General features: G+C 48.0%; 1 protein-coding gene across 1 annotated transcript in view; it reads right to left on the reverse strand.

Moving 5' to 3' along the window:
* The window catches only part of ttc7b (tetratricopeptide repeat domain 7B), a 303,169-nt gene extending 287,975 nt beyond the window's left edge, over window positions 1–15,194 (reverse strand). The window contains exons 1-3 of the mRNA XM_041214518.1: window positions 15,030–15,194; window positions 12,471–12,625; window positions 10,982–11,150 (exon numbers count right to left, since the gene is read on the reverse strand). Of these exons, the coding sequence (XP_041070452.1) occupies window positions 10,982–11,150; window positions 12,471–12,625; window positions 15,030–15,150 (445 nt within the window). The 5' untranslated portion in view covers window positions 15,151–15,194. The remainder of the gene's footprint in view (window positions 1–10,981; window positions 11,151–12,470; window positions 12,626–15,029) is intronic.
* Between the last annotated feature and the right edge of the window lie 938 nt (window positions 15,195–16,132).

The following is a 16,132-nucleotide window of genomic DNA, read 5'->3' on the forward strand; positions in this document are numbered from 1 at the left end:
AAGTGGTGTTCAATATGGAGGAGCACTGATTCATCAGCTGAGGGAGGGCGGTACGTGGTAATCAGCAGGAGGTTTCCTTGCCCATGTTTGACCTGATGCCATGAGAATTCATGGGGTCCAGAGTTTATGTTGAGAACTTCCTGACTGTACACCACTGTGCCCCCACCTCTGCTGGGTCTCTCCTGCCGGTGGGACAGGCCATACCCAGGGATGGTGATGGCGGTGTCTGGGACATTATCTGTAAGATGTGATTCTGTGAGGATGACTATGTCAGGCTGTTGCTTGACTAGTCTGCAAGACAGTTCTCCCAATTTTGGCACTTTTGAGGACTTAGCAGGGTTGACAGTGCTGAGATTGTCATTTCCAGTGCCTAGGCCGACGTCGGGTAGTCCATCCCGTTTCATTCCTTTTTTGTGATTTTGTAGCAGTTTGATACAACTAAGTGGCTGGCTAAGCCATTTCAAAGGGTATTTAAGAGTCAACCACATTGCTGTGGGTCTGGAGTCACATGTAGGCCAGAACAAGTAGGGAAGACAGATTTAGTGAACCGGTTGGGTTTTTACAACAATCGTTTCATGGTCATCATTAGAATGTTACTTCCAGATCTTTAGTGAATTCCAACTGTACCATCTGCCGTGGCAGGATTCGAACCTGGGCAGGCAGATCATTACCCTGGGTCTCTGGAATGCTAGTCCAGCGACAATACCATGACTCCATCGACTTCCCCATGAGGCTTTCGAAAATGTGGAGAAAAATGACAAGCTATACAGGAACATAGGACTTTGGAGCAGAACTAAGTGACTGAAAGTTCTGTGGATTAAAGTGAAACGTTAAAAAATAACAACATTCAGCATAAGGAACAAGCAGATGGCTATGAGCAGTATTTATAAATGGCCAGCTGCAACATGATCCTAATAAGGAGGGAGCTACAGCACTGTTTTTTCATGGCGTCTTTTTCTCATTACTGTATCATGAGTAAAAATGTTAAGGATGCAATGATTATAAACAATTTCATAATTATACAATGAAATTACATCACCTCACAGAACTCTTCATTGCATCTCTGGATGGATTTGCTGAACATGTTATCACCGCTCCCTAACATCATTGATCCAACTCTGACATGGTCGAATTTATTCCCCATTCACAATTTCTCAGGGAAGGTGGTGGTGGTGTGTAACTCAAAGGGCATTAAGGGTTAATCATGTAATGAAAGGAAAGGAGTCACATGTAGGCTAGGCCAGGCAAGGGAGTTGGTCAGGTTTTCTTGCCTTTAGAATATTAGTGAACAGTTAAGCAACTTTTGCAAACCCATAGATGAAATTTCACACTTGCCAGAGGGGTTCTGAGCGCTCAACCTCTGGATTACTAGTCCAGCCCCATAACTACTGAACCTCAGTAATGTGCTGATCAGTTCTCATATGTAGGCTGAAGGTCTCTGATATGATCAAAAATATAGAAATTGCAGGGTAGATCTTACACACACACGGAATGCTGAACCATAATAAGCTTACACAACTAACACCAAACATGCCCTAAAGGTGATCGCTATGCAGTCCTGCATACTCAGCTGCCCCCGTCTGATAAGAAAGCAGAACAGCAGGAACAACACTACTTTTCAATGAATACTTTCAAAAATTGTCCATAAATAACGCATCTCCCACTCTTCCCACACATACCCAGCAGCTTTTATAAGATCAAGCACACCAATGCTTGTAAGCCACAGTGTTCATTTTTTCAATATGTATTATCATGCCCATATGAAACTGGAGGGTGTGAATATTGAGAAATGAAACACTTTAGACTTTCAGGAATTCAGTATCAGTATCAAGCACGGTCAGGTCAAGATAAAGCAGAACAAGTTATATTCACAAACTCAGTCCCCACCCCAGCAGCAGCTGTCACTGCAGCCCTGTGATATGGTTCATTTTTTCTTTGTTTGTTCCTGAGGTGTGAGTATCACTAGCAAGGTCAACATTTACTGCCCACACCTAATTGTCCTGGAAAAAGTGAAGAGGCACCTTCTTGAACCCCTGCAGTCCATGTAGTGTGGGTCACTCAGTGGAGTGAGGGAAGGAGTTCCAAGATTTTGATCCAAGGACAGTGAAGGAACGCGATACAGTTCCAAGTCAGGTTGGAGCGTGACTTGGAGGGGATCTTGCAGATGGTGGCATTCCGATGTGTCTGCTGCCCTAGTCCTTCTAGGTGATAGAGGTCACAGATTTGGAAGGCACTGTCAAAGCATCTTTGGCGGGTTGCTGCAGTGCATCTTATAGATGATACACACTTCTGCCAGTGTGCGCTAGTGATGGAGGATTGAATGTTATAATCCAGAAAGCCAGTTGGTGAAATGTGATACTTGGGATAATCTTATTTCAGTCATACATTTATTTACAGAGTGAACCATTACAAGCATATACTTCCTATCTGGACCACATATGAACATACAGCGCATTCTGCCCCTTGAGCCTGCTCTGCCATTCAAGAAGCTGATCTAATTGTGGCCTCAACTCTACTTTCCTACCTACCCCCTATATCCTTTGACTCGCTTGTTGATCCAGAATCTATTTAACTCGGCCTTTAAAATATTCAATGACCCAGCCTCCACTGCTCTCTAGGGAAGAGAATTCCACAGGCAAACGACCCTCAAAGAAAAAAAATTCTCATCTCAGTCTTAAATAGGAGACTCTTATTTTTAAACTGTGTCCCGTAGTTCTAGTCTCTCCCATAGGAGGAAAAACCACATCACAGTTTCATTAAATGTTTCATTATACTCTTTTGAGAACCAATAAAAATAAACAAATGGACAAATTAACTGATAGCCCCTTAAAAGGGCACTATGACAAAAGACGAAACTTTTAAAGGAAACTTAAACCAATTAAATTAAAATGTTGTTTTGGGAGCTGATGATGCACTCCAGCCCCTGCGGTGCCCACCAGTCATAAGAGGTCTCAAGCGCACTGTGGACACCACGCACTCCCTCTCCAGGGCCAGTCAGACACGAACCTAGCCAAGGAAGAGGGGCAGATGGTCTGGCCAGATGACCCCCTCAACTGCCCGCTGCCTGGGCCTGTTAACGGCCGCCTTGGTCAGACCCAGGAGCAGGCTAACAAGGAAGTCCTCCGCCCCCCCTCTCCGAACCAGATGGCCAAGGAGTGTGGGGCTGAAGTGCAACCAGAATTTGAGCAGCAGCCTTCTCAAATAGTCAAAAAGAGGCTGCAGCCTCACACAATCTACATACAGACAGAGCACAGACTCCTTGAGGCCGCAGAAAAACAGTACATAAACCATCTTAATCTATGGTTGAATGGGACTGCTGCATGCTATAGCCTCCACACCAAGCCTCTGATGGTAAAGGGGAGGATGACCGCATAGAGAGTCCTCCACTGGGGGCCCATGCCACCTCCAGACGGCATGTGTCTGGGCAGTTGACATGGGCGAGAAAGAGAAGGGTGTGCAGCAACAGCCTGTACAGGAAACCTTTCCATGCACGAAATGGCTCAAATTGTGAGGCCCACATTCCCGAAGGATTCAAGACCTGGGGTCAATGCGAAATCCCATCCAAATGAGGGTCAGTTCAGACACGCTTGAGCCGCCTCGGCACCTCGAGCGCAATCAGGGCTGAGCACCACAGTTTTAAGACTGTGGATGGCATTGGCCGTGAGCTGGACACGAACAGACGTGCAAGTTGCTGTGACATCACCCAGCCCGCTCCTCCGTCATCCAGTACGTCCCTGACTCTGGTCACCTCAGCACCCTGAACCCTCCCTTTCATCAGCCACCTGAACTGGTGGAGATGTGGATCCCTGAGTAGCAGCTCTTGAACGATAGCCTTCACTCCTGACGGGAGGGATCCCTGGTGCGAGGCAACCATGTTCCAGATTTTGATCAGTTCCTGGTAAAAGACATGCAACTCCTGCAAGGAGGCATGGAAACCTCCTGGGTCCATAAACAGGGGCTGCAGGTCATAATTGAGGTCCTGCACCGTGTTTCATTCTCCCTATTTTTCTCAGTCAGGAACTGAACTCTAATTTCCTGCACGACAGATGGGGATACTAACCACTATACTAAAGGGGAGCTGCCTAAGCAGCATGTTACACAGGGATTGAAACCTGCAAACCTCAGGTCAAAATAAAAGCAAAATACTGCGGATGCTGGAAATCTGATTAATAGTCTGAAACTTTAAAAACTGAGCTACCCGTGCTCTGAAACACATCAGCCTCTTCGGCAGCTAATCATTTAAACAAATAATGACTTCTCCCTGTTAGGAAATTGAACCCTCATCTCCTGTGTGACAGGCTGGGAGGCTAACCACAATACTAACAGGAGCTGCTTACAAAGCACATCGCCTTCTTCAGCCTGTAATTATGTAGGCAGTGACTCTTCCCGGTCGGGGAATTAAACCCCAATCTTCGTGTGACAGGTGGGGACACTAATCCTTCTGTTCACAAGGAGCTGCGTGCTCAAGCAGAGCCCCAATTAATGCCCTTCGCCTGCATATAATTAAACACAACTGATACACAAACAAGGGTGCTGATCAAACAGGTTGCATTGTCCTGGACGGTGTCGAGCTTCTTGAGTGTTGTTGGAGCTGCACTCATCCAGGCAAGTGGGGAGTATTCCATCACACTCCTGACATGTGCCTTGTAGATGGTGGACAGGTTTTGGGGAGTCAGGAGGTGAGTCACTCGTTGCAGAATTTCCAACCTCTGACCGGTTCTCGTAGCCACAGTATTTATAGTTCCTGGTCAATGGTAACCCCCAGGATGTTGATAGTGGGGGATTCAGTGATGGCAATGCCATTGAATGTCAAGGAGAGATGGTCATTGCCTGGCACTTTTGTAGCACAAACGTTACTTGTCATTTGACAGTCAAAGATTGAATGTTGTCCAAGTCTTGCAGTATGCATTAACTGCTTCAGTATCTGAGGAGTTACAAATGAATGGCAGAAATGAGTGTGTGGGTGGGATGGATTGGGGCAAGAGTTCATGTGATGAAACCTCCAGTAACATGTCCTACAAGAGTTGGCAACCTTTAATGCTCAGCCGAAAATCCAATGTTTGATCACAGAATATACTTCGCTCACTAACACTAAGCAGCTCCCCATATCTTCAATCCATACATTAAGGGAGTCATATAAGTAAATTTCAAACTAGAAGGCACCTAGTTTAATCTCATTCTGTATTAGCTGATCTCAACTTTGGCTGCAGTTCAGAAGCTGCTGAGGCCCAAAATATTCTTGGGCTAAGTGGAGGTAGATCAGCTGCTGATCACTCTCCAGTAACCAGGGTTTTTTTTTATTACTAGCCAATGTTGCATTAATTGATCTCAGCCTGGATAACCAGAACGCTGCAATTAGCTGGTGACATCTGGGCTAGGCAGAGCAAAGATCAGCTGGAGTTCCCACTCCTGACGAATATTCAGTTCCCAGTTCTGGTTGCTGTCTGATGAGAAAAGGAGTAGGTGCAGCGGTGATGGTCTAACAGTTGAACAGCAGGCTATCACCCACTACCTGGACTCACACATAAAGGGGGCCAGCTACCTGGGGATGGCCTGTGCCTTGGAAACTTACCACAGCAAAAACCACCATTTTCCCAGGGCTTCAAAAACCCTAGAGCCTCTTTCAGTTTGTCTCTCCCCTAGCAATTTAAAACTTATGTTTCTCATCTCCTTACCCCATGTCCTGATTCAACTACTATTCTCATTTATAAATTGTCTTTGAACCTCTCTCTTCAGGAGCTTAGCCGGACAAAATTTGACATTGAGCCAAATATGGACAGCAGTTTTATGGAGAGGGAGAGGTAGAGAGGAGAGGTTAAGGGAGGGAATTCCAGAGCTCAATCACATTATTGTTAACAGAAATGGGTCTAATATAGGTCAGTTGTATCAGTCACTCTCTTAAGCAGTCTGAGCGTCTTACATTTGTGGGAGTTGATTGGATAAGTCTTTTGAAGAATTGGCACAATCACAATGAGCAAGTGGCCCACTTTGGTCATGAGCCATTCCAAATGGAATCAACCGGCTGTAAAAGATCTTTCAGATTCCTTATTGTAACTAAAGGAGGTTATATTTCCACAGGGTAATAAATGTAAAAGTCCTAGCCACCTCAAAAAGCCACATGTTCTCATCACCATCCTTACTGCTCAGGATTGGGGCTGCAATAGGACAATTAGGGACGAGCAATAAATGCTGGCCTTGCCAGCAATTCTCTCATTCTATAAATGAATTTAAAAATATGGCTCATCGGAAAGTAAAGGCTAAGACAGTTAATGGGAAGCCTGGCAAAGAGACTGCTTTGCAGTTATCCTTTCATCTGACAGATGCTGTGATTAATAGCTGACCTTGAACCCACAGACTGCCCTCAAACTGTACTACTGGCTGTACTCCAAGATGAGACAGCCCATTAAACAGTAAATAAATGCTTTTCAATGGGAATTCAAAAAGAACACACACATTTAAAATATTTGGAGCAAATATTAGTCATGGAATTCTATACTACTATTTGTCCCAAACCCAGTGACCGTATCAGCACAGGGATTTGTGGCTGCCTCATATGATTCCTCATAGGAATCTCAGCTAAACAGGGATACTTAAAAAAAAATACAGAAATCAAGATTCCACTCAAGAGGCATAGAAAATAAAAGCCAAGAGATAACGATGAGGCTATTTTAAATCTTACTAAGAGCTCAATTGGAGTAAAGTGTACACTATTGGGTTCCAAATTATAGGAAGTGTAGAAGGTTTAGAAAGAATTCAACCCATTCAATAGATGCATCACCACTCCTCCACCTGGTTGAACTTGGTCTCACATTGAACAACTCTTTCAACTTCATTCACTTCCACCAAATAAAAGGTGTTGTTATAAATATCCACAAGGGTCATAGCTATGCCTGTATTTTTATGGGAGATGTGGAACATTCCTAGTTTCAGTCTTTACTTAGGCCCCCTCCCTCACCTCTTTTCCCCAGTATATTGATGACTATAACAGTGCTACTTTCTCCTCTCATCCTGAACCGGAAAATTTCGTCAACTTTGCTTCCAACTTCTACCCTTCTCTTCCCTTCACAAGCCTATCTCCAACTTTTCCCTTTATCCATGCTGCTTGTTACTGCCTCAAAAAACTCTGATAAATTAGTCAAACATATTTCCCATTTCACAAAACGTTGACTCTGCCTGATTGCACTGAGATTTTCTAACTGCCCTAGGATAACCTCCTTAATAATAGTCTAGCATTTTCCTTATAACTGGTATTAGGATAAATGACCTGCAGTTTCCTGCTTTCTATCATCTTCCTTTCTGGAATAGAGGAGTTACATTAATTTCCAAGCTGGTGGGATTAAATTTAAAAGATTTAGAAAATGGCCTTGAAACCTCTTCATTCACAGGATAACAAGGTTGTGGAAATTACTCCAAAGTTAGCAGTTGAGGCAGAAGCTTTTTATTATTAATATTTATTCATGGGATATGGATGTCGCTGGCTAGGCCAGCATTTATTGCCCATCCCCAATTGCCCTCAAGGTGGTGGTGGTGAGCTGCCTTCTTGAACGGCTGGAGTTCATGCACTGTAGGAACTCCCTGTTCGGAAGGGAGTTCCAGGATTCTGACCCAGCGACAGTGAAGGAACAGTGATATATTTCCAAGTCAGTATGGTGAAAGGCTTGGAGGGGAACTTGCAGATGGTGGTGTTCCCATGCAGCTGCTGCCCTTGTCCTTCTAGATGGCAGAGGTCATGGGTCTGGAAGGTGCTGTCGAAGGAGCCTTGATGAATTCCTGCAGTGCGTCTTGTAAATGGTACATACAGCTGCTACTGTGCGTCGGTGGTGGAGGGAGTGAATGTTTGTGGATATGGTGCCAATCAAGCAGGCTGCTTTGTCCTGGATGGTGTCAAGCTTCTTGAGTGTTAAGGGAGCTGCACCTATCCAGGCAAGTGGGGAATATTCCTGACTTATACTCCTGACTTGTGCCTTGTAGAAGGTGGACAGGCTTTGGGGAGTCAGGTGGTGAGTGGCATGCCTCTGAATTCCAAGCCTCTGACCTTCTCTTGAAGTCACAGTATTTATGTGGCTAGTCCAGTTCAGTTTCTGGTCAATAGTAAACCCTCCAGGATGTTGATAGTGGGAGGTTCAGCACTGGTAATGTCATTGAATGGCAAGGGGCAATGGTTAGATTCTCTGGCACTTGTGTGGTGCAAGTATTACTCACCATTTATCAACCCAAACCTGAACATTGTCCAGGTCTTGCTGCATATGCACATGGACTGCTTCAGTATCTAAGGAGTTGCAAATGGTATTGAATGTTGTGCAATCATCAAACATCCCCACTTCTGACCTTATGATGGAGGGAAGATCATTGAAGAAGCAGCTGGAGATGGTTGGGCCGAGGACACTACCGTGAAGAACTCCTGCAGAGATGTCCTGGGATTGAGATGATTGACCTCCAACAACCACAACCCTTTGTGCTAAGTGTGACTCCAACCTGTGAAGAGTTTTCCCCACGATTCCCGTTGACTTCAGTTTTGCTAGGGCTTTTTGATGCCACACTTGGTCAAATGCTGCCTTGATGTCAAGGGCAGTCACTCTCACCTCACTTCCTGAGTTCAGCTCTTTTGCCCATGTTTGGACCAAAGCTGTAATGAGGTCAGGAGCTCCATGGCCCTGGGCAGAACCCAAACTGCCCATCAGCGAGCTGGTTATTTAAGTGCCGCTTGGTAGCACAGTCGATGACACTTTCCATCACTTTGCTACTGATCGGGAGTAGACTGTTAGGGCAGTAACTGGCCGGATTGAATTTGTCCTGCTTTTTGTGTACAGGACATACCTGGGCAATTATCCACATTGGCAGGTAGATGTCATTGTTGTAGCTGTACTGGACCAGCTTGTCTGAGGGTGTGGCTAGTTCTGGAGCATAAGTCTTAAACTACTATTGCTGGAATGTTGTCAGGGCCCATAGGCCTTTCAATATGCAGTGCCTTCTGCCATTTCTTGATATCATGCAGGATGAATCGAATTGGCTGAAGACTGGCATCTATGGTGCTAGGGACCTCAAGGGGAGGCCGAGATGGATCATACACTCAGCACTTCTGGCTGAAGATGGCTGCAAATGCTTCAGCCTTGTCTTTTGCACTGAATATGGTATGCTGGGCTCCCCCATCATTGAGGATGGGGATATCTGTGGAACCTCCTGCCCAGTTTGTTGTTTAATTGTCCACCACCATTCATAACTGGATGAGGCAGGACTTCAGAGTTTAGATCTGATCAGTTGGTTGTGGGATAGCTTAGCCCTGTCTATTGCATGTTGCTTCTGCTCTTTGGCACGCAAGTAGTCCTGTGCTGTAGCTTCACCAAGTGACACCTCATTTTTAGGAATGCCTGGTGTTGCTCCTGGCATGCCCATCTGCACTCTTCATTGAACCAGGGTTATTCCCCTGGCTTGGTGGTAATGGTAGAGTGGGGGATACAGCAAGCCATGAGGTTACAGATTGTGGTTGAGTACAATTCTGTTCCTGATGGCCCACAGTGCCTCCTGGCTGCTCAGTCTAGAGTTGCTAGATCTGTTTGAAATCTATTTCACTTAGTATGATGGTGGTGCCACACAACATGATGGAGGGTCACTTCAATGTGAAGATGGGACTTCTCCGTAAGGAATGTGCGGTGGTCACTTCCACCAAGACTGTCATGGACAGATGCAGCTATGGCAGGCAGGTTGGTGAGGACTAGGTCAAGTATGTTTTTCCCTCTTGTTGGTTCCATCACCACCTGCCACAGACCCAGTCTAGCAGCTATGTCCTTTAGGACTCAGCCAACTTGGTCTGTAGTGGTGCTACCGAGCCACTCTTGGTGCTGGGCATTGAAGTCCCCCACCCTGAGTACATTCTGTGCACTTACCACCCTCAATGCTTCTCCATGTTGAACATAACTTGGAGGGAGTACTGATTCATCAGCTGAGGGGAAGGGGGGAGTGGTGGAGGAAAAGTTGATGGAGGGAGGTAGGTGGTAGCCAGCCGGGCGTTTCCTTGCCCATGTTTGACCTGATGCCATGGGACTTCATGGGGTCCAGAGTCAATGTTGAGGACTCCCAGAGCAACACCCTCCTGACTGTTTACCGCTGTGCTGGCACCTCTGGTAGATCTGTCCTGTCGGTGGGACAGGACATACCCAGGGATGGTGATAGTGGTGTCTGGGACATTATCTGGGTGGGGGACTTCAATGCCCAACACCAGGAGTGGCTCGGTAGCACCACTACAGACCAAGGCTGGTCCTTGACTAGTCTGTGAGACAGCTTTCCCAATTTTGGCACAAGTCCCAGATGTTTGCAGGATCAACAGGGCTGGGTGTGCCATTGTCGTTTCCGGTGCCTTGGTCGATGTCAGGAGGTCCATTCGGTCCCATTCCTTTTAGACTTAACAGTTTGATACAATTGAGCACTTCAGAGAGCATTTAAAAATCAACAACATTACTGTGGATCTGGAGTCACAGATAGGCCAGACCAGGCAAGGATGGCAGGTTTCCTTCCCTAAATAGTATTAGTGAACCAGATGGGTTTTTACGACAATCAACAACAGTTTTGTGGACACCAGGAGATCAGCTTTTAATTCCAGATTTATGAATTGAATTTAAATTCCACCTTGGCAGGACTTGTATTCATGTCCCCAGGTTGCTAGCCCGGTGAAATTACCACTGCACCACCACCTCCCCTGAATAAGATGGAGAGACAGAGGGAGACACAAGGTCATCTTTTGGCTGGGTCTACCCATTATGTTGCACCTCACACACTTTTCTTTCAAAAGTTGATTGACCCCCACAATGCATTTCTGTTCTAAATTCAGAATTCCAGTCTTGGCAGGCCTTTCGTTTTCAAGTCTCATTGTATAACCATGCTAAATAACATAACATCACATCACAGGTGGTTAAATAACTGCACTATGTTTTTCAGAACATGACGAATTAGGTGTTCAAAGTTTATATGAGAAAAGCATTCTCACCTTTTGTAGCATAAGATTCAGCGATGATTCTGAGCCTGTAAACGGGCACTGCCACCAACTGTAGCTTGTCCAGGTCTACCTTGGAATACAGAGTGAGAGCTCGGGTATGGTCACCCTCCACGTAGTAACACTTGGCCAAAATCAAGTTGGTTTCCTGTGCAAAGTCTTGCTGACAAAAGAACAAATAGCACGTGAACATCTCTCCGAAAACACCAGCACAATGTTTCTCAAACTGGAGTATGTGGACCAATGGGGTCCAGAGACTTGAAGGGATGTGCAAAGTAGTCAAGTGGTACATGAATGAGCAACAGCCAGAGACAAGCTTGGAGCCAGCTTGGAGGGGGAAGAAGCTGCCACGTATGCAACAGAGCAGACTGGCCACCTCACCTTGGAGGAGAAGGCACATGGAGGAGCGCTGGGAGTGGCAGGAAGATCATCAGGTACAGCCGCAATTACCATGGCTGGTCAAGGGAGGGCAATTTTTTAAAAAAAAAATATTTATTTAAACTCAAAGATCAGGCATTAAATAACAAGCTTGTTCAGGTGATGAGTATTAAAAGGACTTGCATTTATATAGTGCTTTTCATGACGACCTAACGAACATCTCAAAGCGTTTTACAACCAATGATGCGCTGTTGTAATGTGGCCTGCCCCTTTAAGCTTATAAAATCTCATTTCTGAAAAGCCTGAAGTCAGCAACAACTAAACTCAAATTAACGAGATAAGTTAGCGGACTTAAAGGTGTAAATTACTCGCTTCAGCTTGATCTCAAACTCTCTCTAACAAACAGCAAATGACCTGTAACTGACCTGAGCATGACATTTGTTAAAAATATTTGTGACGTTTTGAAGTGTGAAATCCAAGGTCTAATAGACACTCTCAAAACCTCTATAATGACTCATGAGTCTCCCGTGACAGTGCTCATAGTAAATCAGGATTTATTATGAGCACCTGCATTTATACAGCACCTTTAAAGTAAACAAAACAAACATCCCAAGTCCCTTCACAGAAGTACATTCGGGTCAAAACGGATGGTAAGCAAAAAACGCCAAACGCTTATACCAGCCAGGCTCCATACCCTGCGGTGAGGGCCACACTCCCTGCAGACCGCGCCACCTCCGGCAAAAAGCAACGCAACATTTTCAAGGCAGCAGTGTGAATGTTTCAATTTTCTTTTAAACCAATGAAGTTGGAAAGAGATTTCGGGATTAGAAGGATTCTGTTAACATGCTGCTGATACTATGAGGTGCGGCTTACAAACGGCTGTCAAAAACGTCTGACAGAAAACATTGGAAACACTCAGCAGGTCAGGCAGCATCTGTGAAGAGAGAAAACAGAGTTAACGTTTCAGGTTGATGACCTTTTATCTGAACTGCCATCAACCCAAAATGGTTCTCCCTCCACAGACGCTGCTGACCATTTCCAGCATTTTCTGTTTTTATTTCAGGTACAAAGTTTGCAGTCAGCCCCTGAACAAGAGAGGAGTTACCTTTAAGTTGCCTCTGTCAAGTGCAGCTATCAAGTGCTTCTTCACCTCGATTAGCTTTGGCTTGGCGTCTGGAGGAGTGACCCCTTGTTTGATTGGATTCTCCTTCAGGTACAGCTCCAGCTTTGACTCTCCAAGTAGTAGCTCTGCCAGGTCATCTTAGAAAGAGAAGAGACAAAAGAGCTTTAAAGAAAAAAAATTGCATTTCAATAGCACCTCTCAACACAGTGTTCCCCAAAGTGCTTTACAGCCAAAGAAGTGCTTTCTGCGTTGCAGGCACTGTTGTAAGAGATACTGCTCGCTCTTTATCTTTTTAAACATTCACATTCTGCTCCCAAAACTGATTGATGGATGTAAAAGATGATTGTAACATCATCTCTTCAGAAAATTGCAGGAGATCCCCACGCTGCACTTGTGTCAGCTGTGACTCAGTTAGTAATGCTGTCACGTCACAGTCAGATGGTCGTGGGGGTTCACACACCACTCCGGACCTGAATATTTATCTGGGCCCTTGGTCCAATGACAAGGGAGTTCCCAAGGCAATTGGAGGCCAGGCTCTGCTTATCAGCCCCCCATTCCCCCCCCAACATCAATGAGGGTCAGCTGCAGGCTAGTTACCCATGCACACACCCCAGAGCATGCCCCATATTATGTCTGCAGCCCCGGGTTACTGGACTCCAGTCCCCGAGCCTCCCTGCTCTGTCATCTGAAGCTGAAAATCAATCAAATCAGTAGCCAGTCACAAGCAGTATCTCGATCATAGCAGTGGTGGGGGAAAGAGCAGTAAACTGATCCAAGATACTTCCAAGTGCAGCATGCATTCAATATGCAGATGATGCTCACTCAGAAACCGAGCTCCAGGTCGTTGCCGATTCCTTCCCGAAGGATATCAGAAAACAGACCTTTCACTAAACACCTGGAAAACTAAGCTCCTCTTCCAACCAGCTCCCACACCAACCCAGGCAATGGCAAGATCCCGGACCACTTTCCTCACCTTGGGAGCCTCCACTCGACGAAATTTATCACCTCCAACGTACCAGCTCAGCCTTCAGCCAACTGAGGAAAAAGGTATTTGAGGACCAGGATCTGAAACCTGAGACTAAGGTCACGGTTTACAGAGCAACAGTGATCCTAGGCTCCTGTATGCGTCAGAGGCTTTGACTAACCTACAGCCAGAATCTCAAAGCAATGAAGTACCACCATCAGCAGTGCCTTTGTAAAATATTCCAAATCCAGTGGCAAGAAATGTGGTCCAACATTAGCGTCCTCTCCCAACACAACATTCCCAGCATCGCGCTGCTAATCACTCAAAACCAGCTTGACCAGCTGCTTCAAAACCTGACACTAAACTCCGGAAGTGGCTGCTCTACTTGGAACTCAGTCATGACAGGAAGCTCCCGGGGGGGTAGCAGAAACACTTTTGGGACGTCCTGAAAGTATCCCTGAAGAGGTCAAACATCCCCACCGACTCATGGGAGACCCGGGCTTGTGACCAACCAAAATAGAGAAGGTTCATTCGGAAAGGCACCAAACACATGGAGGGACTTTGTCAGGGATGTGCAGAGGCGAAGTCAAGGTGTTGGAGAGAGTGGGCACAAACCTCCCAACATTTTATCCACCTTCATGCACCACCTGCCCTGCACGTGGCAGAATCTGTAGATTGGGCATTGACCTTACCAGCCATCTCAGAAACCATCAAACCTGAGTTGAAGCAAGTCATCCTCGATCCCGAGGGACTGCCTAAGAGGATGAAGATTTAGCTGGACCAACACTCCAGTGCAGTAGCAAGGTGGCACTTCATTGTAACAGGTTCCAGCTGTCAATGCACTCTGCAGTGTCCTGTCCAACGTTGATCCCTTGAGCTCTGCTGGGTGTGTTCTGTGTTGGATTCTGCCAGGTGTGGTGTAGCCAGCACTGCACCAAGGCACCATATATTTATTCAACATTGATTCCAGGGTACAATACATACTACCTACTACAGGCTCATTCTTAAAGCAGAAAACAAATCTTGCAAGATGGTGATGACACACTTGGGGGTGGGTGTCGGGGGGAGTGGGTGTCGGTGTGTCGGGGGGGAGAGGGGGTCGGGGGGGAGTTGGGGTCGGGGGGAGTGGGGGGTCGGGGAGTGGGGGGTCGGGGGGTGGGGTTCGGGGGGGTGGGGGTCGGGGAGTGGGGGGTGGGTCGGGGATTGGGGGTCGGGAAGTGGGGGGGGGTCAGGGAGTGGGGGTCGTGGAATGGGGGTCGGGGAGGGGGGGTCAGGGAGGGGGGGTCGGGGAGTTGGGAAGTGGGGGTTGGGGGGGTTGGGGACTAGGGGTTGGGGAGTGGGGGGGGGGGGTCGGGGGGAGTGGGGGTGCTTTGACTCCGGTATAACTCCGGTCCGGGCGCGGTAACGGTTATCCCGGTTGCTGGAAGGTTCTTTCGAACATCCGGACGTTGAGGTAAAAATCCGGCAGCAGCGGGAAAGGAAATTAAAGAAACCCCGGCCTCCGGCCCGGCCACGGCCGGCTTAACCATCACCCGGAAGCCGCTCCGCTACCGACAGGAGAGGCCGCGGATCCTCACCGTTGCCAATAAGTTTCGCCGACAACTGTTTAATGAGCTCAGGGATCTTCTCCCAGAGACACTCATTCCGGCAGCGCTCGATTTCAATCTCCAGCCGAGTCCCTGACTTCTTGGCGGCCATTTTAGCGGATCCAAGAACTGCAGCGCCTACTCCACCTCCAGCGGTGACTCCGGGACCTGCAGCGTCTACTCCACCCCCAGCGGTGACTCCGGGAACTGCAGCGCTTACTCCACCCCCCCCCCCCCAGCGGTGACAATGGGAACTGCAGCGCCTACTCCACCCCCAGCGGTGACTCCGGGAACTGCAGCGACTACTCCACCACCGCCCCCCCAGCGGTGACTCCGCAAACTGCAGCGCCTCCTGCAGCGCCTACTCCACCCCAGCGGTGATTCCGGGAACTGCAGCGCCTACACCATCCCCAGCGGTGACTCCGGGAACTGCAGCGCCTACTCCACCTCCAGCGGCGACTCCGGGAACTGCAGCGCCTACTCCACCCCGGCGGTGATTCCGGGAACTGCAGCGCCTACACCATTCCCAGCGGTGACTCCGGGAACTGCAGCGCCTACTCCACCTCCAGCGGTGACTCCGGGAACTGCAGCGCCTACTCCACCCCAGCGGTGACTCCTGGAACTGTAACGCCTACTCCACCCCAGCGGTGACTCCGGGAACTGCAGCGCCCTCTCCACCCCGAGCGGTGACTCCGGGAACTGCAGCGAATACTCCACCCCAGCGGTGACTCCGGGAACTGCAGCGCCTGCAGCAGCTCCTACTCCACCCTAGCGGTGACTCCTGCAATTGCAGCGCCTACTTCAGCTCAGCGGTGACTCCGGGAACTGCAGCGCCCTCTCCACCCCGAGCGGTGACTCCGGGAACTGCAGCGCCCTCTCCACCCCGAGCGGTGACTCCGGGAACTGCAGCGAATACTCCACCCCAGCGGTGACTCCGGGAACTGCAGCGCCTGCAGCAGCGCCTACTCCACCCTAGCGGTGACTCCTGCAATTGCAGCGCCTACTTCAGCTCAGCGGTGACTCCGGGAACTGCAGCGCCCTCTCCACCCCGAGCGGTGACTCCGGGAACTGCAGCGCCCTCTCCACCCCGAGCG

This window comes from Carcharodon carcharias, chromosome 20, assembly GCF_017639515.1.
Source record: "Carcharodon carcharias isolate sCarCar2 chromosome 20, sCarCar2.pri, whole genome shotgun sequence".
NCBI classification, from domain to species: Eukaryota; Metazoa; Chordata; class Chondrichthyes; order Lamniformes; family Lamnidae; genus Carcharodon; species Carcharodon carcharias.